This window comes from Lolium perenne, chromosome 4, assembly GCF_019359855.2.
Source record: "Lolium perenne isolate Kyuss_39 chromosome 4, Kyuss_2.0, whole genome shotgun sequence".
NCBI classification, from domain to species: domain Eukaryota; kingdom Viridiplantae; phylum Streptophyta; class Magnoliopsida; order Poales; family Poaceae; genus Lolium; species Lolium perenne.
In genome coordinates, this window is record NC_067247.2 from 26,115,678 (window position 1) to 26,141,383 (window position 25,706).

Sequence of the window (25,706 nt, forward strand, 5' to 3'; positions counted from 1 at the left end):
TATCTAGATGCATTTTAATGTAACGATATATCTATATCTTAAGTTGCAACACTTATTTTGAAACAGAGGAATAGCTCCGTATAGAGATCTCGCTGTGAATCAATTCGTTCGGCCACTAACACATGAACATGGCATTCCCCTCAACTCCGGCATACAACAAGTGAGGCACGAGCAGCGCCACCGTCGGCAAGCTCCAGGAGAGAGTCATGTTGGCACATGTCGCAACGATTCGCCCAAGCACCTAGCTTCATGCGCCTAAGGGCAGATGCTAACTATAAAAACAAAAACCATGTACAAACTAGCCAGCTAGCTAATCGTGCAAAGGTAAATAGTATAAGCAAGCCAGCTAGCTGCTACTTCCCATCATACCTACCGGCATAGACTAGCAAAACAGGGAGATTTAAGTGAGGGGATCACAGCTAAATAATTTTGTCACGGATCGCTAGCATGGACAAGCCAGAAAATTGGCATCACACCTAAATAATTTTGTGAATCAAATGATGAGCAAAATAATAATCTGCCATTCATCTTAATTTCACAACTAGTACGTACAAGATTAGTTTCTAGCTAGCAAGCAAGGTCTCTATTTGATGCTCCATCGGTATTGCTTACTTGGTACAACAAGCCAGCTAATACAATACTTTCATTACAAAATTTTAATATACGTTCATTACAAGATTTGCTTGGCTCTGCTTCATGGCCGCTGCTGCTTCTGCTCCATCGGGTGTCCCTGAACGGGAGCTCCAAGTGCCCGCTCCAGCGCAAGTGCCATAGCCCAGAAGGAGATGACCACATGGGACGTCTTTTTCCGTCTGAGTACTGCTGCCCTCACCATCTTAGACAGCTCCTGGCATCTAGCTGTTGATGTTAATCAGTTGATCTCATGCTCCCTGCCACCACCGCCATCTTGCTGCTGGTGCTTAGTACCAGGCAGCGGAGAAGCTATAATAGGAAGGCAAGACATCCAGGAACTCAGTCCTTGTCACACTCACTGCCTTGCTCGAGTCGATCGACCGAGGAAGAGCCTCCAACACATGTACCAGAGCTCAGATGTCGTCGCCTGAAAAATTAGGAACAGTACCAACATTATGTAAAATAAATGAGATATTAGTACAAGGGGTAGGTTAGCCTGAGTATTGTATTTAGAAAAGATAATCTACAAGGAAAGTTGGAAGATACTCAAACATAACATACCATTAAACAAAGTAGAGATAGCCATTGGGGCAAAATTGACGGATTATACCCAAAAGGAATCATACTTGAAATATAGTCAAGAACAATGTAAAACAATACCACGTTTCACATCCGTTGTCTAGTAAATAACAATTATAGCCAAAGTGATCGAGCAAGTCAAAGTAAAATTCCAAAACTCTAAGATGAGTTCCAAAGTAGAAAGATAAGATCTTGCACAACAATCTTACATAGAACATCTAGAGCTCATAAGGGTGGAACAAGACGCATCAAATAAATATCAAGAACTATGCTACCATGTGAAGAAAAAAAAACAAATAGCAGCCTAAAAAAATAGGATGTCATCATTTATCCGCATCTTACTGCAGACAAGAATGCCGATACTGGTTGAGAAACAGAGAAGAATATAACCGACTAATTTGCCAAATGACATGAAGCGGCACCGAGTTGATCAGGCATCACTAGCTTCACTAGGTTAATTTTGAATTTTACCTGGAAACTTAAGTAGCACTGTGGAAACCCCGTGTTCTTTGCCAATATCCAGCAAAAAAATATTTTAGAGACAGCTGGAGTGAACACAACTAACATATAATGTTTACAGGAACACGTGTAGGGAAAGTTATTGTACACCTTCAAAAGTAATAGGTGTAGCAAAAAACAATTCAATAGAAAACATCGGGAACCATCAAACATGAAAAGCAATCCTAAGAAATGAACGCCTAGAGTTAGGACAACCAAGTTGCTGTTGTTTCTAGTCCAAGAAACTAAGTTTCATTTAATGCATTATTAGGATGAGGGATATGCTATTGGGAGGATACATTTGTAGAAGAAATCTGAAAACATATGTGAAAAAAAAGCTGATACTGAATACCGAACAGGAAAGTCCCCACCAGACGCCAATGCGGTCTAGGAAGCAAACTCACAAAGCTGAACCATGATTACGTCATCAAACGATGATATGCACAGTACTACAAAAAAAAAGAGCATTCAGTGTGTATTGATCAATAAGTAGAAATACAAACAACAGTCCATAGGCAGTTTGAAGTTTGGCTGCCTCACAAAAATTGAAGCCCAATATACATTCTTGGCTCTCTTCTGAGGGAGTTCAGTAAGATCCTTTTTCATCAAAGTAATTTTGTCTTCATTCATAAATATACAAAGAAGGGGACAGGTGGAAGCTCACCTAAACAAAAAAGACAAAGAACACCACCGCTTCGCCATCAGCCACGAACCCAATGGACGACCGAACCCAGAACTGCAGCTAGGAAAGCACCAGCACGTCTAGAGCTAGAACGGCCAAGTCACACTGGATCCAGTGCCCATGGCTCCCTCCTATCCAGCTCCATTTGCACGTCTCCACTGCTCCCCTGCAAAGGATGGATGAATATAACCATCGATTAACATAATAAGCCCCAAAAGTAAAACTGAAGGGGGTAAACAACATAACTGTTAAGTCAATCTAAAGGAGAATAGTAATTCACAACAAATATTTACGCTATACCCTGCACACCTAGATAATTAACACAAAACTGAGGATCCGGGCAGAACAAGGACTGATTTGGTCATCCCTGATATACACAAGCACATTTGGTCATATCCCTGCCATACACAAGCACATTTCTTATAAATAATAGCAAAGTGATAAATAGAACTTCGAGCTAATCTATGCTTGCTTAGAAATACACAAAATGTAACCGAAGCCCATGTTGACCAAAATGGCCATATAGTACAAATATTCAGTTGCAGTAATTCTTAAGGAGATAGCTACTGATTCGTCAATGTTCAAAGCTAGGTTGCAATTTCTATAAGGCAAGCTTACTGAAGAAACCTGGCACTTCAGCATTGATTTCATACATACTGGCACACTACGCATCAACCTCAAACACAACTCAGATGAGCATAAGCAAATGTACATTCAGCTCCATGGTTTCAAGCGGACCAAAGAACAAGTGCAGCGACCACCATAAACACCAATGCGGACGAGATACAACCCAAAAGCCCCAGGTGACTGGAAACTCTAAGCACTGAATTTGTAAAATGTGGCTTCAAAGTTCAAAATTTTTCAATTGAAATATCCTATACGAAACTGTGCAGCATATATATCTGTCCACTAGCAATGGAAAAAATGGAGAAAAAATGATTACTTCGCTAACAAAAGGACATCTCAAGCTTCTAAAAAGTAGAGGAAAAAAATGCAACCATCATTTATTATAGCTTAACATACTATAATAGATGGAAGCTGCATTAATAAGTGCTCACCATACAAATAGGCCAAAGCTTAATGTGTAGGGACCAATCAAGCAAGAGGCAAGTCACGTTTGCATTCTTATCAACAACTACATAAATTGATCTATTTCCAAGGAAGATAAATCTGAGTTACGCTCACACGGTTGCTTTCTAAATCCCTACACTTGGCATGCTTGTCATTTATGGCACATCTTGATCAAAATACTCCAGAATGGATACAAACACACAAAAAATTGTAAAATACCAAGATTCAAAGAACCAAGAATTATTGCAGGAAATCTTACATGTGGCTTGCAACTAGAACCCCAAAAAATAGAATCCGGTGGACCAAGATTCCCAGAATCTCATAAATTATGGGTGGAGGGGGGAGGAGAAGCATTAGCTTACCGAGTATGTTACGGATAGTTGGCAGAGATGTGGTTGTAGGAGCTGCACCTTGCAGCTCCCTGATCATCTTCTCCCTCACAATCTCTCAATCTCACTTGTATCTCACAAACACACACACGCATACACCAAGGAAGAGCACACAAAGGCTTTGCCCAGACTACCTCCCTTGGTACAACCGTGGCTACATCTTTTCTCTTCTTCTCATTAGCAAACTCGGATGATTATATTGGCTTAAATAGCCACACACGGCTGACACAGCCACTCACCCATTAACTACATGCTCCACTAATGACTCCACTAACTAGCCACACGTTTAGCACTTGCAGACCGCTCCTCACGGCTCACGCAACGGTCACACAGCTCGGCTATCTTGATCCATGCATGTAGCCTGCCACTAACTAAACACATGACTCTTGACTAAGTAAACTAGCAATGCATCATGCACTCATGTCCTGGCTTGCCGATCCACTCACGCGCACACACTAACTCTTTGTGCTGTTGTTCCGGCCGCTACGCCATGTTGCCAAGCATGCAATTACCTAGCACTTAGCTGACTACTATTGCCACTCTAAGACATCAATGTCATGAATCACAAATAAACATGATCTAAACACTACTCTTAGCACTAATAACAAGATTGGTTCCAACAATCACCTCCCCAATCTTGTTATTGCTTATTCCTCTCTTGAAACCAATGGACGCTGATGCCGTTGGTGCAGCACGGAGACGGCCACCAATGCCATCTTGCCACACCGATTGTCGTTGTGGCCGCTGGCCTCAATGAGAGACACACCTCCTACACCTTCACCGCGAGCGTGCCGCCGTGACATGCTCGCTGCCGCATGTTCGCCGCCGGTGCCACAACTCGCCGGTGTCTCTCCTCCATGTTGTCGGCGATGACGCACTTTGTCGACGACTCGGACATGGACGATGAACTCCTCATGGCAATGGCCTCCACGCCTTGGCCAGCACCTCCTTGCCGCCGGTGGCGCAACTTACCGGGCAGCACACCTTCCTCCATCGGCCGCGACGCAGCTCGACGATGATGAAGACCCCGACCTCGACGAACGAGGCTCTGATACCAAATGTAGGAGCTGCACCTTGCAGCTCCCTGATCATCTTCTCCCTCACAATCTCTCAATCTCACTTGTATCTCACAAACACACACACGCATACACCAAGGAAGAGCACACAAAGGCTTTGCCCAGACTACCTCCCTTGGTACAACCGTGGCTACATCTTTTCTCTTCTTCTCATTAGCAAACTCGGATGATTATATTGGCTTAAATAGCCACACACGGCTGACACAGCCACTCACCCATTAACTACATGCTCCACTAATGACTCCACTAACTAGCCACACGTTTAGCACTTGCAGACCGATCCTCACGGCTCACGCAACGGTCACACAGCTGGGCTATCTTGATCCATGCATGTAGCCTGCCACTAACTAAACACATGACTCTTGACTAAGTAAACTAGCAATGCATCATGCACTCATCTCCTGGCTTGCCGATCCACTCACGCGCACACACTAACTCTTTGTGTTGTTGTTCCGGCCGCTACGCCATGTTGCCAAGCATGCAATTACCTAGCACTTAGCTGACTACTATTGCCACTCTAAGACATCAATGTCATGAATCACAAATAAACATGATCTAAACACTACTCTTAGCACTAATAACAAGATTGGTTCCAACAGTGGTGGCATGGCGCCGTCACCTGCCTCTGGTTTGCGTAATGGAGGCGACATGCATCAAGGTCACCAATGAACGGGACAATGAAGAGCATATTCATTCCTCCTTGAGTGCTCCATCTGCAACAACAAGGCATCACTAACATCAGATAACCATATTCCAGGAAAAATGCACAGATTGCAGACCTTAGAAATGAATTGGAGCATGCATCTCTGAGATCAAAGGACGGACAAGAATTGTAGGTGTTGTTTATACATCATCAATATTAGATAATCAATCAGAAGTCGGGTTCATATCAAGGCCATTTCTATATAGCAGGTTTTATGTAGTGCAAGCTAGAAGCCAAACATCACATTCTATCCATAATACAGAAGGTATAAAATTCAGATCATCTCTATATTTATTTTACATTACTAAGTGAGATCATTTTCTCTTTACTTGGTAGGGTAAGATCAAGTCAAACTATGTTGCAGTATCACAATAACTCAACTCCACACATAACAATCAACATTAACACAACATAACAGTGTAACATTTGAAATGTTACGTGTCAAATGTTAGGTGTCCACAGAATTTCATTTTAGCAGTTACCAATTAGTGCAGCTTCCAAGCAGTTAGATAGCATTAGCATCTGGCAAATTAATAATAATTCCACGGGCAAAAGATATCTAGCTCACATTAGATAGCAGGTTCCCATCAATAACAATGGGATCATCCATAGTTTGTACGCCTATGCCATCTATGGATCAACTTCACGAAAATTATTGGGTGGTTTTACGCCATTGCACTCTTTGCCAGTATGTGATTACCATTGACCTACATGGTTATCAATAAAATATAAGTAACAACATATCAGAATGCATAATATTAGCGACCATTCCTAAACACAGGTGCAGGTTGCTAAAGAAATGACCTAGCATATCTCAACATGAACACTTCAAACAGAAAGAATGTACTTCTGAAGCATCATCAAGCTTCACACTTGCAACTGACAGGTTTACTATTCTAGCTCTAGACACTATGCCGACCTATCTCTAGATGCTGCTACGTGAACCATGTTCGCACCCTTATGTGGCTCTGGTTGATCCAACCAAAGGCTTTCACAGAAAACCAAATTTATAACTTGCTAGTTTGTTCGACAAGAACAACAGTGTTATTTGCGTTCCCACAACAAAAGCAATTAATCACATCACTTGTATCATGACACTTACGTGTTAGAAGGAACAAACTGTAACCTGATTTAGCACAACCACAGGCCTTACACTACTATGACGCATCTACTAAACAGTAGATTCACACATTTCAACGATTACTTGAGCCACCATGGGTTTGAGTCTTAATTGGTATGTATTCCTGAATTGTGAAGTACCAACTAATGCTCAGATTCCTAGAATAGAATAATCCAGAAACACACTACATTCATAAAATTATACAGTAAAAGGCAGTGGGAGGCACCTATTTGTCATTGTCCCCGGCAAGGTCCGCGTGGAGAGAGTTGCCGGCCCTACTGGGCGCCCTTCTGAACCAGCCGCCCATCCTGTACGGCGCCATCGCCCTACTGAGCACTTGATGTCAATGCTAAACATCAGTGAAAAATGATTATCTCTGTAAATTGCAGATATAACTTCAGACTGCAATTACCAATTCCTTAAATTTTGAACACATATCAGAAAGATGACAAAAGATTGTCAGTTAGGAAGAGAATTGTTCTAAAATGAATCCTGATAATTAAAAAAAGCTAATAATTTCAACTATGCAAGGGCACATCATCTGCATAGTGCAGCTTTGCTGTCAAATGCAAACCAAACAAAGGAGCAAACATGCGAGAGGCTTGTGCATCAAAACTAAGCTAATGGAAAATGATAATGCAAGGGGGCTGATAGAGAAGGTAAGACTTTACCCACATGAAAACATCATACTTCCGCTTGTCGCATTTCATTGTAATTATTAGCTGATTAACATATCTAATGTTGCATCAAATGTTACCAACAATAAAATTTTACTTCAACTGGCACTACATATATGCATACTTGATTAAAAATGCAGATACATAACGTCTTACTAACCAAACAAGTTCAAAAGCTACGCACTGAACCTTAAAAGGGAGTGCAATCGACAATAAATATTACCAAGTGCATAGCATAGCGATAAGAAAAGGATTTCCACAAAGAGATGGGATTAAGTTTAACAGACTCAATGGTTCTAAATTCATGACCAGACAAGAAAAGACATAAAAAGTTAGAAAACATGTGCAAGAATAAAAAGAAGACCGATGAAATGGCATGGCATGACTTAGCAACAATAAGCATCTTATAGTTTCCACGACACCAGGGAGTCAAAAGCCAGTCAAGCAACACAGGAAATTAGGCCTCGTAGAGAAGATTAGGATTAGTCCACACATAAAGAATCAGGCATATTACTTGTCAATTTGAAGTTTATCATTGGCCCAGCTGTCACAACACAACAAAACAAAACATAAGGAAAATGAATACTACAGTAGGATGGAGGCATGTGGAAATTTAGAACCACACATAATGTCATAAATAAAACACATGTCAACATGAAGATGTACATTTCATATGCAAATTCCTCAGCTTTCTATAAGAAAATAAATGGTTCCATGGGGTGTTCAGCGGAATCAGGTCTTAGCTCAAAGGTGCCACAACACAACAAGGAGCGTCCGAAAAGAATGCGGCAACTAACCTTAAGATTTTCGGGAAACAGATTATTTATCTCCATTTCCATCATCTTCGTGTTGTCCATTTTCCTCTAGCTTGGAAGAGAAGACACAATAGGCTCTCTGCTTTCGTTGCTATCTTTGGTTTTTGTCATCCGCACCAGAAACTGGTTTATTGTCCTCAGCCTCATCTTCTCCATCTTCACTCTAAAAATGGTACAACTGAATTAGCTGACAAGTACCAATACTGCAAAACTAAATTAGCAAATTTGAAAGTAACATCACATAAATCTATGACGTTATTAACATCAACATTGCAGCACCACAAGTACCAAAGGTACACTCCACAACTTGAACCCAGCTAACACTCTAAGTAATCAAATGACTATCTTCCACAAGCTATACACTTCTAAGCTTTCTTGTGGTAATGCAAGAAAGTGGAAGCCCTACCGTGAGAGTGAACATAAAAATGCATGTGCATGCCCCTTACTGCCTAGTTTTAAGGAAAATCCATTTTGAAGCTAGGGAGTCAAGTTTCTTCATGGCCATGTTATGAAATAATACAATAGAAAGTGCAGTCCAAGAAAATAAGATTAACTCATTTCTAGTTGGATGGAAGCCACCAGTATCAGTACTAGAAGTTCCACTGTCCACATTTCTAGTAAGTACATGACTTCTTAGGCTATAGATGGGCCTTACCGCATACAAGATGCTCCAGATCTCGGACTTGAGGGAGCGCCAGAGCCAGATGGAGTCAACAACCTCTCTGAACACGAGTGTGCCGACGATGGCAACAACAATGGTGCCGCGGAAGATGCTGCTCTTGGTGGCAAGACCGATCAGGAACAGCCCAGCTGCACAAGACACACAAATATATATATGTCGGTCTTAAGAAAGAACATCCTTCTCATACATGTGTCGAACACAGTTAAGCAGACGGCAGGTGCAAAACATGCAGTTTGGTTTCTCATTCTGAACCAAACCAGTCACAAGAATTCAAAAAAAACACAATAACATGAAGTCATGAGCCAAAGTAGGAAAACCGGAGAATCAGCCAAAAAACAAAATGAAGTCATGAGCCAAAGTAGGAAAACCGGAGAATCAGCCAAAAAACAACCTCGTTTTTAGGCAACAGTTTCAGGAGTTACTCCGGTTACAAACTAATTGGTAGCTCTAAGCTTAAAGTTTCCCATGAAGTGCACAGTAAAGACGGGTTGCCCACGGGACTAGGCCACTGAGAGCGCACAACAATATACAGGCACATACTTCATGAACAAAGCATATCACCGAAACTAAAATCTAAAGGAGCAGCTCATCGACTCACTAGATAAAGCCTAGAATAACCATGGTTTCATGGCCATAGTATCACATAATGTAGAGGCCAGAATCTCACATAAACCATGGAGACGAAGAGGCCGCCGCTGCCATAGGTGCACTCGCTGCCTCCATGCAGCTGCAAGGGAGGAGGTTAGTTGTTGAAGCCGACGGAGTAACATCAGATGGCAAAATCCTGCATGCTGCAATAGTACACTGACAGCGCATGCTAACTTCCATAGCTCGGTTACACCACAGAAGAAAAGGTATATACAAAGAAAGTACAAGAAAAAACCCAATGAAGATATTCACCGATACATAATGAGAAGCAAAATGATGCTAATTCAATGCTATGGTATGTATATGATCATTGCAATTTGTGTGAACCAGATATATATGAAAGAAATGCTAACTAGAACTAGTCTGTTGGTGGGAACTACCAAGATTCCTCAAACAGAGCAAATTATATGCAACTGAGAAATGATTCATGAAAATAACATGAAAGGGTACCAAATAAAAAAATCGGCACTGAATGATGATTCCATTAACATACCTTTAATACAACAGATATGTTCAAAAACATAGCTTTAAAACAACAATTTCTGACATGGAAATCAAGGACACATAATTACATCAACAGAATGACAGTTCTCTAAATATCATTCAGAACAGTCAACTAATAAGCAACTTCGGAAATAGCGCATCAGCTACAGCTAGCTAGCACTACTATTAACATAGTTCACCGGCCATCTCCAGCAACCTCACCAAACCACCAGGGTATGGCTAGCACCGCACGACCATGACATGCTGGAGAGTGAGATTACCTCGACAGCCATACATCATCGACACCTCGTGATCAAGAAGCCCTGGTTGTTCACGCCAAGCACAAGGGCAATGTCGACGGCGGCCTCACTTCCAACACCAGATGGACACCTCATCCGCCACTTCAGAAGTGGTGCGACAGGTGGTGTGACATACCCATCAGCTCCCAGCCATGAAAAAATTAGGCAAGTCAAAATGTGCTCATTAGAAGAAAAAAATGATGTCATGTCCAAAGATTTTAGGCAAATCACGAAAGTATTAGACATGCATGCTAAATACCAAAATAAACAATTAAGATGGCATTAGCTTTAATTATATAACAATATGCTTCATTTTACTTTGCTATTGTAAACAGAATAGCATTACATCTTTCAGGTCATAAAGAGATAGACTGAAATGAAACAAGTGATAAGTATTCAACAAATGGGCATGCAAGTTTAAACCTGGTAGCATCATCTAAGTGAGAGATATTCAGCAAATGATAATGCGAGCACTTCAAATACTAGCAAACATGACCTCTAATAACCAAGCCAAGACAACAATTCTTATATTCACAATTAAGGAATTAGGTGACCAGATCATCATCACCACAATTCAAGTAAGGTCATTGGCTTACTACCATGTTTACATTGTAAATCCCATGTGGGTGAATGGTAGAAATGGACATATTATGCAACCATGTGCATAAGGATATAACATACACGGTGATCTTCAAACAACGAAATTGGCAAAAGCTATCAAAGACTTGATTGTATAACTAAACATGTTTAATAAAAACACTATTTCAAATAGATCATATTCTATAAAAATCTTCACCAAAATTAAGCACTTTCATGATAGAGAACATATGCCTATAAAACGGAATTAGGTATCAATCTGAAGTTCTGTGACCCACAACAGTGTTTTGTCTACCAAATGATCACTGAACTATTTGACCGTCTAAATCAAGAAAAGGGCTCATTCACACCTCAAGCATGTGAGTTTACCAGCTTATCCACTGTTTGCCAAAAAAAGAATTGGAATAAATGGCATATGCTACTCTCGGAGCAAGAAAGGGAGAAGATAATACACCACTATCAATACCAAAGCCTTCTTTCAATGACAACATAACTGTTTTTGGCTATTATACAAGCAACAACAACTTGAGTAACCAAAGCAAGTATAGATTTTCAAGCCAAGAGAGAATTATTTCAACTTCAGTGATCAAGGCATATAAGCATTTAGTACTTCACATGAGTATAACAATTTGTATCGCAGAATCTAAATTCATTTGATCGGGATGATCACCACTCACTTTTATGGCATGACGATGGTCTGGTTCCAACCCACATTCATTTCAGCATGCAAGACAAACGAATGACAATAACTCAAAACACTACCACGATTTAAATGGAAATTTACGACCTGCCTATATATATGGAAGATACAACTAGGAACCCCAAAGAACTAGTAATCTATTAGAAATACAAAGAACTAGTAATTTAGTGCGTGGATGCACCCTTGTCACGAGAAAGGGGCTAACCGATGTATCGTTGCCGATGTCTTTCATCGGACCTGACCCCAGACGCGCACGCATCCAGTCTAAGCGCACATCCACAATACAGACCCAACTGCTAGAGAAACCAAGCTTTGAATCACTTGATAATCAAGTACTCAAGTTGATTGTCCAAGAATATAATTCAACGGACATGAAAATTATTCAACATATGCAAACTATTAACATTTCAATATACAGCTCATGAGCTGATGAGCATTCAAGTTAATCCTAACTCTAGTTTAAGACTACCCGCAAAAAAAAGAACTCTAGTTTAATACTGAGGTATGTCTCCAACAGTTTCTCTTAGGTTCACTAAGTGACAATATAAATATTTCATTGCTTACACAACCAAGTCGTCCACATAATTTTGCAAGAAAGCAGTGATTACTAGTTAGTTAGCATTAGCCTCTTATATATGAAAACCTTACTGTTTTGCAGATGGTCCAACAGCTTGCCCGGAGAACTAACCCCCTTCGAAAGCTGGTCAACTTTAGTTCTCCAGCCATTACCACCAATTACATACCCAAGTGTTTGCTAGTGATACTTAAGCAATTCCTCGGCAAGATTGTGCATCTGAACCATGAAAACAAGAACACTTGTGATTAAGGTCAAAGCTTTGAAACGTTGGTTATGGTAATATGTTTATAGTAATTTCAGAGTAAGAAATTTGCCAACATTATTAAACAGAATTAATAAAAGCAGCTTTGTTGACCACCAAAAACATTGTATAGCCAAAAACTGTAGTGGAACAAACAACCGTGACCACTATACTTACAAGACACTTTATCAAAAAGAATAACTTTATTTCTGTTAGCAGATCATATTTCAATTATTTGACTCATGATCATTTGAAGTTTCCTGGTTAATAAATTCAGCAACCCACTTTGTTATCTCCAAAGTGAAAGAAAATAAATGGACCATTAGACAAATACCAACGCTGATATGACCCTATATATCATCTGTTGCACAAGTCAGTATAGAAAGTAAAAAAAAAAGTCCTTCACCAAGTAGAGGTGAAATAGCGAGATGCATTCATATTTTTCATCAATCAAATATGAAAATATTTAATGTTAATAAATAACTTAGACATGGACAGAGGCTTTCTAATAAATAGTGACCATTCTGGGCACTATCATGCATCCAGAGTTTAAGCGACTAAGGTACAACCCTATATGTTTAAATACACAGCCTCTACAAAATAAACACTCAATAGTTTATTTGGCCAGCATATTATCAACATATAATCTATAGTTTGACCTAGACGAATAAAAGTAAAGATCCTCTTTCATTGAGAAACCAAGGCCAAAGTAACAAGCAACAATATTGAGTTAATTGTATCAAAGCCATGGAGCATTCAGGGTACTATATGGGTGTATCTTACTTTTAAATATGGTCTCTTCGAGAACAATGCGACATTAATATATACCCAGAGGTAGCGACTTATTTCATCAACACCTTCTTGTTCAACATCCCAGATTCTTGTGAAAAAAATAGGTCAACAAGAATTTACATGCAGAAACTGAATTAAAAGCAACACAATTATACGGGCAAGGAAACCATTTCAGCATTCCTACAACGACTTGATCGAGCAGGTGGTAGTTAGATTTTCCAGTTTGTGCAAGGAGGGTGAGTCGTTGCCTAGCAGGATAGTACTTATTACCTGAACGGAGTAGACACAAGCCATTTAGCAATCCATACATTGTAAGGACAAACATGTATTCTTCGTAGAGAAAGCAATGCATAAAGCAATAATAATCAAATACAAGTCTAGTCCTTTTATAATTCACCCATAAAAATCAACCAGACAAGCATGTATAGGGAGGATCAAATAAAATATTGTTCTCAACATTAGTACCTTATGGTGCTAGCTCGAAATCAGAACATCATATCTAGCTAAGCATAATACACTTAGTTTTGTAGTAAAATAATCGTAATAGTCTTATAATGATCACTGCATGTACTTAGAAGTACTACTTGAGGACAATGTACAAACATGGTCCAACTTTTGGCAACAAACAATAAAACAAACTACAGGTGGAAAGGCTACAAATTCACATTGACCAAGATCAGATTTTTTTCCTTCTCGGAAGAGTTCCATTAGGGTGAAGCTATTTCCATTTCAAGTTTCTAACATATTTAACCAAGATCTGGAAGTGGATTATCACTATGTTTCAGGACAGGTTGGAAATTTGTTTCCCTTTCACTCAACGACATGCAAGAAAATTCATAATCGATACTTTGCACCATACACAAGTACTAAGAGACAGACAAACTACATAATATGTACTTTCACGTATTAAACGCGATGGTGACTGCAAGTCTAGATTAATTTGCTTCCAATGGAATATCCACGAGAAGCAGCTTGACCGCAACATCTAATTTTTCTTTCAGGGGAGGTGAACTAGAGCATGTTTTTCTTTCGGTCATGAACTTATGATTGTTCGTTTTAACATACAGTTAAAATGTCTCCGGACCAAATTCAAAATAGCGCCCACCTATGTGTGACGCTCAAATATTTGGCTCTCAGCCCTCCATCTCCGACAATGGTAAAGCATGTGATTGTAATTAACATAAATACTCAGAAGGCTATATGCTTCTAGTTGCATTAAAAAAAACTTGCAAAGCTTGTGAGCGAACCGATGTGGCCGGCCAACTCCCTCCTACCGGAGCAAGAAATTTCTAATAGCCTGATCTGTAGCAACCAGGAGGTTACCCCTGCTGCATGAGGGCAACCAAGCCAACAAGGAGAGCAAAAAAAACCGACTACAATGCATAATAGTTTCAGTGCACTGATGCGATATCAATTAGTAGTGCTAGACATGATCCACACAGACTAGCATTATCGCATCCACCTGTTCAGTAACGCTGTTACTTCTTCATCTGTTAACACAGATTAGCATTATCGCATCCTGGGGATGGATGATGTGACGTACTCTTGGCATGGATGGCCTCCTGCAGAATCGCGACCTTGGCCTGCGGAAAACAAAATCGAACCCGAGAATAATCAGCGTGAGCACAACACTAACAGGAGATCTTAACCCCAGCCAACCAAGAACTGGCGAGCACTTACCGAGTCGTTGAGATGGATGCTGCCCTTGACGACCTCCCTTCGGCTCCTGGGCAAGACGGGGACCTTCAAATTCTTTTGTTGGGTAAGAGTTCCCCTTGCCTGCAGCCCTAGGCTGCGGGTGAGGACTCCGTAGTAGTCCCCGCGGGGAAAAGCCGCCTAATTGGAGAAGCTCTCCCTTTGCTTACCCTAAGCAGCGGGTAAGGAGGGGAGTTGCCAGAGAGGGGAGGAGCGGCGGCGACGCCCTAGTTCAGAATCGACCACCTTTTAGAGGCCCTATATGGCAACCACGGTGCCGTTTTCCGCGGATGCGCTTGATGCCCCGGAAAAGCATAATACGGCCGCGGCCGGTGACCGTCCGGCGAGGACCAAATGGAGCCGTTCCGCCGGAGCCTCGACGCCATTGCCTGAAGGCAAGCAGCTAGTGTTCCGCGAAGGGGAAATGCGTTTGGGAGGGAATCATCTAGAGATGGGGTTTGACGAGGGCTGCGTCGGCGAGCGGCGGCGAGGGCGAGGCAGGGGCGGCGCGGTCGCTGGAGGGGGAGGGAAATGGATCAGGGAGAGAGAGTTGCGCTATTGTTGTGCTGCGATGCGACCGTTCGTTTTGTGTTTGTATTGACGTCTCAGATCAGATTCTCCGGAATGCAAATCGACTGAGGATGCACGCCTTTATTTTGTCTCCTCGGCCAATGCGTGCCGTTAATTGCGATGGCGGCTTCTCTCGTTCGTTAATTGCGATCCTAGCTTGTACATTAATTTCTTCACCTCCTTCTCTGTGCATGGTTTAATGCAAAATCAACACAATGTAAATGCACACCTTGCAGCGAAATCATGTAATGTCCATCATCACTCACGACTCGACTAGTCTTTTTTCGTTTATGCCAATGAAACATGCGTTGATCTAGATCGATTAGGAATTTAGAAGTTTTTTCTTTCTCTTTTCAGAGCAGGTTTAATAGTATACCTAACCGTTGATTATGAGATATTATCATAGCAATTTTATACTACATGTACTAGTTATAGCATCTCCACTGGTGAGCACTAATCCTAGCCGCCACCGATATGGAGATTCTAGCGAGAGAAACTTCTCACACCTGCACTTTCAATAAAAATTCATATCATCCCGAGCCTAATGCAAATGTCGGCAAACCCCCCAAGGAACCATGTAGAAAGAGAGGCTATCGGGCACGCCCAACTCCACTTAAGAAAGATTACCGTCGGCCCACGCCTTAACCTCTCTCTCCCCAGCTACCTTTCTTTCTCTCCTTTTTTTTTAATTATCCACCTACCATCCAAACACTCTCTACCCTATGTCATTTGTTGTGGGTGCATGCTATTAGGGTTACCTGGTGTGGACATTTTAATTTTTTTTGGTTGATGTTTGATGTCGGCAACCCCAATATGTAGACGGCATGTTTGATGCCGGCTACTATTCCCCAATATGTAGACGGCATGTTTGATGCCGGCTACTATTTGGGGTCGCCGGTGGATATGCTCCAAGTTTGCACATAAATTGAACGTAGACAATTATTTTCCTATAATGCACGACAATATACGATACCTTATTATGGCATAATAATTATATAGCCTTGTATTACTCAGAAGTTGGATACAATACTCGCCTGACTTAATTAGAACTAAGTAATTATCGGGTACTTAAAAGTAACAACGACTCAAGAGTATCATCCTGGAGTGAGTCGGGGACATTGGATTGGGTTGGTGGACGAAGGGATGAGCGAGAGAATCGATGCCTCCGCGCGCGCGTGCGTACAATGTACACATACCGCTTCAAAACTCCGTTTTAAATTTCTTTTTTTGAGAAACACAGTACAAACGCAGGCGCTCACATACACGCACAAACACTCACCCCTATGAACGCACACACGCACACCCTACCCCTATGAGCACCTCCGGAAGACCGAGCCGGCGGATTGGATCTTGAAATTGACGAAGTCACCACCGGCGCCTCGCTATCGACGGGAACGTCGCCTCCCACTGAAAGAATATTAGCGCTTTATAGCAGACAACGACGAGCAAACCCGGGGTTTGAGCTCTCAGTGGGCCCACCCTCCTAACCACCCAACCTGAGGTTGGTTCTCCGTTTTAAATTTCGAACCCACGTGTGTGTACGGGTCGACGGGTCCCACCGGCACTGGGGCCAACGTTCCATCCACTGCTAAAACGACGAGCGACCCGGGCCGGGTAGAATCTACGCAACGGTTCCGGTGCAGATCGGGACTTGTGCGCCAGCTGCACGACTTTGGCATGACGTCCGCGCTGCCTCGGGCGTGAAAAGGAACGAAGCAAAGCGCGATCGAGTGGTCCTTGCTTAGCTGGCACAAGTACGGTCAAGTCACGCCATCGTCAACGCATAACGCGATCACACGTTTCCCCTCCGCGCGCAGTGTTTGGAACCGACTCCCCCTCGCAAAGCGGGCGCGGCGTGGCGGCCAGATCGACGATCGAGACTTTACCCTACCCAGGGGCCAGGCCATGGAGAGCGCAGAGGCCCGGCTCAAGAAGCAGCTGGTGTCCGACCGTCTGGTTGCGCTCATCGGGGGCTGCCCCGTGGACATGGTGGCGCAGATGGTAGTCCGCATCGCGCGGGACAGTGCATCGGCGTGGTCCACTGGTCCGGCGGAGGACGCTGGCAGCGATTTTGGTGGAGAAGAACTAGAGCTTGACCGTGAGATGGTTCAACTCGATCGGCAAATCATGGAACATCGGGCTGCAAACACAAGGAAAGAAGAGGACAGGCTTGCCCGAAGGTCCTCGCGGTGCAGGTTTCTACAGAAGCATAAGAGCAAGAAGGCGAAAAAGAAGGCGGTGGCGTTGCAGAACAAGATCCTCGAGTATGAGAACATCTTCTACTCCATCAAGGTGACGAACGACGAGGTGAGAGAGCACAGACTCAATAAGAAAATATACTATCTTGTCACGAGTCCAGGTATTTGTGCTCCGGAGGAAAACGCTCCCGGCTACTCCGGAGGCACCACCGCCACTCCTTAGTAGGCCCGGCCTCCCTTCACCGCCCTGTTCATCCTGCCGCCGTCTTAGTAGGCCCCCCCTTCACTGCCCCGTTCATCATGCGGCCGTCTTACTAGGCCCTCCCTTCACCGCCCCGTTCACCCCGCCACCCCCTTACTAGGCAATGCTGCTAATGTGAGTTGCTGATCCTATTGGTAGGTGTCATCTATTTGTTTTTCTTTTTCCTTCTTTTTTTAGTTGAATGCTTCATTGATGGACAGTATATATGTTATTGCGGAAGCAAACTGGTATTTGGTATCTAATTGATACTAGTTGAATGCTCATGCGTTGCTACGGCTTATATTTTTCTCACAATGTGTCAATACAATAGTTATAAAAATTCACGTGTATCAAAAAAGACAACAACAAAATATTCGAAAAAACCAATAAGATTCTAACCTGTCCGAACTCTGAAGTATATTTTGACAACCATTATATTTGACATTTGTTCGAATATGGAGTATGTTACTAGAGGTGAAGGAATTCAAACAATGGTGCTATTTTAGATCATCCAACGATTGTTATGTGCAAGTCACAGGTCCATGAGCATCCGCGACCGAACTTTCCGCGTTATCTTTTGCCTGGTCAGTTTTGAAAAGTTCCACGGCCTTGTGAAAATAGGCCCATCATCGGCCCACAACAACGCATTGTCGTTGTAGGAGTGGAAACCTCAAGTCTTATCGCCAGTTTGAAAGTCAAAAGAGCGTGTGACCATTGACTGACGCGTATGGGACAACTTCAGCCAAAATGAAGTTGACTTTGCCACTTGATTTTGAATATCCTCGTTTGCGTGACTACCGCATGCGATGGACCTGCCAGTGATTTGAACCGTGCTTGTTTAATGCCCATGCTTATTGTACTTCGTGGCAGGATTAGTACCAGCGAGCTCTTGCTCGTTGACCAATTATCGCCATTGCCACCGCTGCCGGAGCAGGTCGTGCATGAAAGTCCGACGGTTGCATGTGGCCAAGTAACCATACCACATGGATCAGCAACGTTCAGTATAGAACACCATGGCCTCGCCAGCTATGGCCGGTCCATCATGGACATCCTCCTATATCGAAACTGTCTCTGATATCGAGGGGCAAACCGAGCAGTGAACATTGTTTGTGAGGTAGCTAGACGTGCAGTCCATTATATTTCTCCGCTGACGTTGGAGTCTGGCTCGAAACATGATGCTCATGAGCTCATGTGGTGCTCCTTTTCTTTTCATTTTCGTGACTAATTATGTCTTAGTTGACTTGGAAATATCAAATATCTAGTAACTTCCGCTCAACATTCGTAGCCGTTGGATGAAGATCAAGCCATCCATTTGTAATACACGGATATGAATATTTAGATGAAATGGTTCTTAGTGGAAGCTTAGACATAGTCCTTTTTATTGACATAAGCTTCGAGATACTTGTTTTTAGCATGAGATCACTTTAGCTTTCTATTGTTCTTTCCTCGTAGTTAAGTTTTTTTCTTCTTTTTTTGCGGGGATCCTCGTAGCTAATTAAGTTTGGTGTATTTCGAACCGATTTGTCAGTTACTATGACACGAGGTTTTAGGATTTGTAATTTGTTTTAAGTTTCTTTGTTTCATGTTAGTTAAGTGTGTAATAGGTAGACCGATGTTATCACAAAATTTGTGGAGAAAGATGTCGAAGATGCTTGGTGTGCTGAAACTTCAAATTTCATCCGAGTGATACTTTGTGTTGTTGTGAATTATTAAATAAAGCACCGTTCAAGACCTAAAAAGTGAGGACACAAAACCCCTATTTACTATTATCGAATAGAAATGCATATGGTACAACCTAACAAAAAGGGTATCTCCATGGCTCTTTACTGAGCTGCACATGCCTTAAATTTTTTAGGGAAACAATAACTCTGTACTGCATTTTTTATAGATATTCTATGACAGGAATATGATAGGAGAAAGCCATATAACCATTTGTTTTTGAAATAATAAAGAACCAAAATCTTTGTCCGCGGGGATGATCTGGGTGACTGAGTTGTACATTCACTTTGATACAAAATGAGTTAGACTCACTTCTTAATATTTTATACTTTGTAAAAGTATGTGTATACGAGTAAATAGAGAACTAGCTGAATTTTACAGGACCAGGCCTGGAAATTTGCATATTTATCCCTCTTCTCTATGTACAAAACCAAAAAAATCTTCTTACATCTGAAAATAATTTCTTTGATTCTCCTTAATTTGATCGGTTCAAGTCTTCCAAATTTCCAAGGGGTCTCGGAGTTATTACAAAAAACCTTACGGTGGTCGGTGGGGGTTAAGCTACTGTTTGTTACTCCCTCCTTTCCAAAATAGGGTGCATACAGTTTTCGGTACAAGTTAAGCTTTTTAAATTTTGACTAATCAAACCAATATTGTTAGAACCATAATAAAATATACTTTCATATGGTTTGCATTTGGTATTGTAGATGTTTATGTATTTTTCTATATAGTTCCTCGAAACAGACTTTCGCTCCATAATACTATACTAATTCGTGAACAGCCTCGATTTTTTACAGAATTTTGGGCCTCCTTGAGAATTAACGCGGTTGCGACACCTGTTATACTAATTGGGTTGATTTCTTTCCGTGTACACGTTCAGTGCTCTGTAAAACTTCATCTCTCTACCTTTCTTCATACTACTTCAATGTGGGCTGCTTTTGGTGTTTTGGCGTGTGGCTGTAGCGTTGCCAAAAGTAGTCAAAGCGGTGTGCAGGTTCCGACGGTGAATAATCCAAAGCTCCGCTGTTCATCGACACCGACCATCCAGTTTGCATTCCGCCTTGCTGCTTCATGGCTGGAGCGCTGCCCCGCAACCCTCTCCCTGGCGGCCTGGCCACGCCCAGTGCCACCGCACGGTGCTGCGCCTCCCCATCGACGACCCGGCCGCCACCTCGGCGTTTGACTCCGGCAAGAAGATGGTGAGTGCTTGCTACTAGATATCCTCGCCTGGCGCTGCTGCTGCCCGCCTCCTCTCCTCTTCGTAGGCGCTCTGCCTCGAACTCTTTCTCTTCCAAGTCCCATCTATGGAGAAGCCACAAATTTTTTGTTCCTCTTCAATTTCTAAATCCCCCAAACTGAATCCAAAGTACGGAGTACTTGATTTTCTTAGTTTGCTTTTTACAGGTATTAGGCCCAGACGTACTTCCGCTTGGACGGCAAGGTAGATGCGGGTTGGAATTGCGGTCCATGTCGATGTCAACCAGATGTTGGCCAGGGCAAGCCGACGTGGTCACGGACATCCGCGTCGAGCACCGGTTGCCATGGTAGCAAAGGGGAGTAGTAGTAGCGCTAGAGGAGAAGAATTGTGGAGGAGCGCAGGCGAGGGGGGCGGTGGGTAGAGGTGGAGCACGCTCTACATCGATGGCTGATGCAGCTGCGACGCCGCGAGGACCGTGGACCCGTCTACCTGATCTATTACCCGGGTGAGCTCTCCCCTTTCTCATCTCGGACGAGCTTCTTCGTGACCGGCAGCCTTGCCCTGGGATCAGTCTTCCTCCGACATCGTCGCCGCGCCAGCGCACTCCGACACAAGCGGCCTCGGCACCGAAAGAGGAACATGCGATGCCCGCGGCCATGGACCGCCTCGCGTCGACAGCCCGGTGGAGGAGCAGGAGGAGGGGGCAAGAAGAACAACAACATGGCTAGCGGACGAGGTCTCGATCGACACTAGCAAGCCCTTCCCGGAAAGCTTCTTCAACATCGATCAGAAGGGGTGCCGGAAGGCCGGCATCAGCGCAGGTACGATCTCCTCTGTTTCTGGCATTATCTCTCGGGCTTATCTGCACTATGGTAGAGGTCCGCGTGCAGGTCCAACAAAATCGCCGAGGGAAGGGCCTTAGCCATCTGTTGATGCTGGGCACATCTCCACCAAATTTAGAGAGATGTGAGTAGCCAGTAATGCGATGGTATCGCTGATGCTTGCCAAAGTTGTGACTCCGCCTCCTACTTGCACCAACAGAGCGTACGTTTTTCCATGGTGAGATTTCTATTCATTATTGTTTTTTCCTAGGTTAAGGTTATTCCAGACGCCACGTTTTCTCCCTAACTGCTGCTATGGTAAGTTTATGTATATTGATTGATGCAACGATTTCCATTGGTATGTACAGAGTAATAAGGATTGATTATGTGAAATTGACAGTAGGGTCAAGACTATAATTCAGACAAACCATGAACTGACTATTCGTGACTACTTGGAGGAGCAAGGTAATGCTAAGACAGCTAAGTTCATATATCTACAGATAGCATCTGCAACCATTGAGTGCTTAAGCTACCCACATGAGTTGATGTGTCTTCAGAAAACACTATAATGGTAGTAAAGCTATATTACCTGTACTTTTCATCAGTAGCTGGTTTCATATTATGCAATGGTCAGTAGTTTCACTTGTGCATCTCATGTATGTACATGTCGTTACATCTAGAACATATGGATTTGGTTTGATATGATGTTGCTACCTACTTAATGCTGACTATTCATGCTATTCTTTTTTGACTGATCGATGGTTACCGTTCATTTACCTAATAATACAGACAATGCAGTGCTTAGTTTGTATCTGTTATGCAATAACCTGAACTTTTATGTGGCATAACAGTGTTCTGTTTTCCCTTTGATGGAGCTGAGTTATGTTCTGTGGACTTTGCTATAAGCTGGCAGCCGTGTATTGAATAGTAGTGTATTACTTTTATGCTACCTGTGAACAATGTTGTTCTTTGTGCTTTTAATGTGTATAAGCCTTAGCAAATAAAATGCCACTGCCCTCTACATTTTGATCCTGTTTGATTAGAAATTTTCACGGTTCTGAATTTATCCAACTGCGCAGTTATATGAATAAGGGGGCAGTCAGTATTACACATCTATTCAATTTATTACTAATTATCTCAGTTATTCTATACATAATATTCTAGAGCATGTTTACCTAACATATGCGATGATAAGTAATGTTGACCAAGAGGACGCCTGCGTGTCCACAATCTGCAGCAGTAGATTTGCATTGCCATCACCCGCTGCGTCGCCTACTGTCTCTTCTTGGTGGAGCCGAGTACCGGCGCTTCACCTACGCCATCAAGGTCGCTGTCCCAGCGGCCTGTACAGCCATGCTCTCCATATAAATTCTCTCCATCTGCAACAGATCCCCTCCACACCCGTCATTATCACCCTCCCAATCTTGCCTACTCACTATTAACATCTCCTATAGTACCCAGAATAATGGAGAAGACGAAGGAACATAGCGATTGATCAGAACAAGATGGTTGGAAGAAGCTCTATCACCTCACATCGCCTCCATTTGCGACAGAAAATGATTTCAACAGAGAAAGCACTGGAACAACATAAAGAAGAGTAGAAAAAATGATAGGAAAAACATTTTTTGAGTGGTGATGAAAAAATAGATGTAAGCCAGTGTTGTACTTGATCCGAATCTATGAACTCAACCCACTAACCGGCCGGTTACAACTAAGTATGAGGCCCGTCAAGTTCGCCCAGTTTTTTCTGCTATTTTGTGCGACCATTTTTTTCCTTTGTAAACCTAGAGTACCCTCTCTCTGGCTCCTTATTGTCCTGATCTCACCTATTCTTGCAGCTCCCACGGCGCAGGATCTGAAACTGGTCTATGTTCCAATTCTAGGGAGGCCTCTACTGCTACTCTTCTCCCTGGTTCGCCCCCTTTCTTTGTTTTGTCCTTTCTTTTGTCCTTTTATTTCAGCATGTAGAAGTCTTAAGTCGATGTGGAATTTATATTTAACTATATACACCAAAATACACCATCAAGGGCGCACGGTGCTTCTTTCTTCAAGCATTACTCTATTAATTCATCCTTAGTTATTGAATATACAGTGCACCTCAAAAGGATTTGAATGTATGATGTGGGTTTCACCAGAACCTTTCAGAGTTGAGGATGGCTACTGTTGTTATTTCCATAGGACACTTCACTTCCTGCTATATATCAGTTTCTCATTGAAATTTGATATACCCAGATGCTTTACCAACTTCCATGGTTCTATTTGTTAAATATGTTAGAGCAAAGATCTTAAGAAGGGCAGAGCATGGTCCATACTTGAATAGTATATGCATGTTGTAGGCAGTGTACAATACAATTATATGTTGTTATCAATCAGAGTTTCTAATGAAGAATTCTAAACACTTGGTTTTGTGGTTTTGTTGAAAGCAGTGTCCAAGGCAATGATATGCTCTTATCCCTCCTCAAATTTGTTATTGAAGAGTTCTAAGTGCTGAGATGGGGTGCAATATAGCATACCATCAGATTCTTGGTGCTCTACCTCTATGCTTGCATCTGCATCCGTATAAAAATTGACTTTATTTTCAGTAAAGCCTGCAGAGAATAGATAGACAGAGGAAATACTTTTTAATTAGAAAGACACATCTATCTAACCTTATAAGAGAAATGGAATGCCAACTTAGGACTCTTTGATTCTGCCAAGTTTGTATTCTACGAGAATTGTCACCTTTCCTTCTTAAAGCCTTCGCATCTGTTTTCAGGTTTTCTATTTTATCTTAGCTATAGTTAACATGAGAAAAACACACGAGAAAATTAAAATACTTGCATCTTAATTTTCTATCTTTTTTTTATATGACGCTAAGTGTGATGTGCATTGTTTTATGCTCATGTTTTCATGTTCTCTGCTTAGATGACAAATGTGTATTTTAGTGTATCCCAGATAATGTTCTTTCTTGTGTTCTGCACAATACACTCCGCCACCATCTCAGACGAGCCTATATTTTTTTATATAGATACCAACTTTTACACGAGGCTATTCTTTTTTTATAGATAGAAACCAAGCAGGTGGAGCTCATGGCGAAGTGTCAGAAGAAAAGGCGCACATCAACTGCGCTATTGAAGAGTCGATCAAGTCGACCCAATCTATTGCCACCACAAAGGCAGCTCCTCCGTCTAAGGGAAGGAGGTAATCTGCTCTCCTCCAAATATGAAGACGACGAACATGATGCTGATGCTTACCAAGACAAATAATGTACCAGGAAAATTATCTTAGCGTGTCATCCCATTGTCCTCCTCTAGACCTCCAGCTGGCCAATTGTGCGTTGTGTTCTGGGTTTAGCACAATCCATGGCCTCCAACGTACCAGTTCTTATGTTTTCTAACACGGCGAGCTTTGCAATCAAGTCTAGAAACTCGTGCTTGAAATGTATGACTTCTTAAGTTTCTTAACATGGCGAACTGTACAATCTAATAAGTGTGGAAATTGTTGCGTGATATATGGGATAACTGATAGTTTGGTTTCTTTACGTGTGATAGTTTGGTTTCTACACTTGTGAGTTCCAGTAGGTTTATATTTTTAAAAAGTACTTTTAAAAATGTCCTACATAGCATTGGACTTCACATTTATTTATTTTCTTCTATTTCTCATTCCCAGTTCTTAACTGTTGTTCCGAGATATTTAGCCTTCACTTGTGTGCGCACACCTGTCAGCTTGGAATTCCGAAATTGACCGTTCTTTCTATGTTGACCCTTTCAATAACACATAAAAAAATAGGAAATCCAGTGATGTTTGGGATGACCTTCTGAAGTACTACCTCAGTTTCAAAATATAAGCCTTTTTAAAATGCTACATTTTAAAACAGAGGTAATAGTTCTTTAAAACTCATCTTTACGAAGTTTAGGTTGCCTCCTTGCTTAGAATACCCGAGTTCAGCTGAAGACCAAAGAAGAAGAAGCGCATATCAGTATCAGGTGTGCCAATACGGAGCCTTTTCAATCGGACCTCAAC

The 25,706-nt window shown here is 42.2% G+C and overlaps 2 protein-coding genes across 27 annotated transcripts; one reads left to right on the forward strand and one right to left on the reverse strand.

Annotated features, from left to right (window-relative positions):
- Nucleotides 1-501: 501 nt before the first annotated feature.
- On the reverse strand, nt 502-15,494 carry LOC127291974 (uncharacterized). 23 transcript variants are annotated; one of them, XR_011742402.1, is made up of 13 exons: nt 14,943-15,487; nt 14,725-14,845; nt 12,301-12,445; nt 10,338-11,945; nt 9,593-9,652; nt 8,899-9,053; nt 8,226-8,406; nt 6,978-7,087; nt 6,200-6,338; nt 5,552-5,641; nt 2,702-2,790; nt 2,375-2,558; nt 502-1,060 (listed from the first exon to the last, which is right to left on the reverse strand). XR_011742402.1 is itself a non-coding variant. In XM_071818508.1 (12 exons), the coding sequence occupies exons 3-6, from the start codon at nt 10,347-10,349 to the stop codon at nt 8,335-8,337; spliced, it is 363 nt and encodes a 120-aa protein (XP_071674609.1). In that variant the 5' UTR covers nt 10,350-12,445; nt 14,725-14,845; nt 14,943-15,480; the 3' UTR covers nt 502-1,060; nt 2,375-2,558; nt 2,702-2,790; nt 5,552-5,641; nt 6,200-6,338; nt 6,978-7,100; nt 8,226-8,334. The 23 variants fall into 23 exon arrangements, 17 of the variants coding, with proteins under 17 accessions (XP_071674609.1, XP_071674611.1, XP_071674607.1 ...); XR_011742401.1 differs by having other exon boundaries at nt 10,338-11,948; XR_011742403.1 differs by having other exon boundaries at nt 12,296-12,445.
- Nucleotides 15,495-20,781: 5,287 nt separating this feature from the next.
- LOC127291976 (uncharacterized) lies at nt 20,782-25,224 on the forward strand. 4 transcript variants are annotated; one of them, XM_051321323.2, is made up of 6 exons: nt 20,782-20,884; nt 21,090-21,942; nt 22,108-22,169; nt 23,543-23,616; nt 24,749-24,884; nt 24,958-25,224. In XM_051321323.2, exons 2-6 carry the CDS (start codon nt 21,869-21,871, stop codon nt 24,969-24,971), a joined length of 360 nt encoding a protein of 119 aa, XP_051177283.1. In that variant the 5' UTR covers nt 20,782-20,884; nt 21,090-21,868; the 3' UTR covers nt 24,972-25,224. The 4 variants fall into 4 exon arrangements, 3 of the variants coding, with proteins under 3 accessions (XP_051177283.1, XP_051177281.1, XP_051177278.1); XM_051321321.2 differs by having other exon boundaries at nt 21,090-21,704; nt 21,774-21,942; nt 24,749-25,224; XM_051321318.2 differs by having other exon boundaries at nt 24,749-25,224.
- The last annotated feature ends 482 nt before the right edge of the window (nt 25,225-25,706 follow it).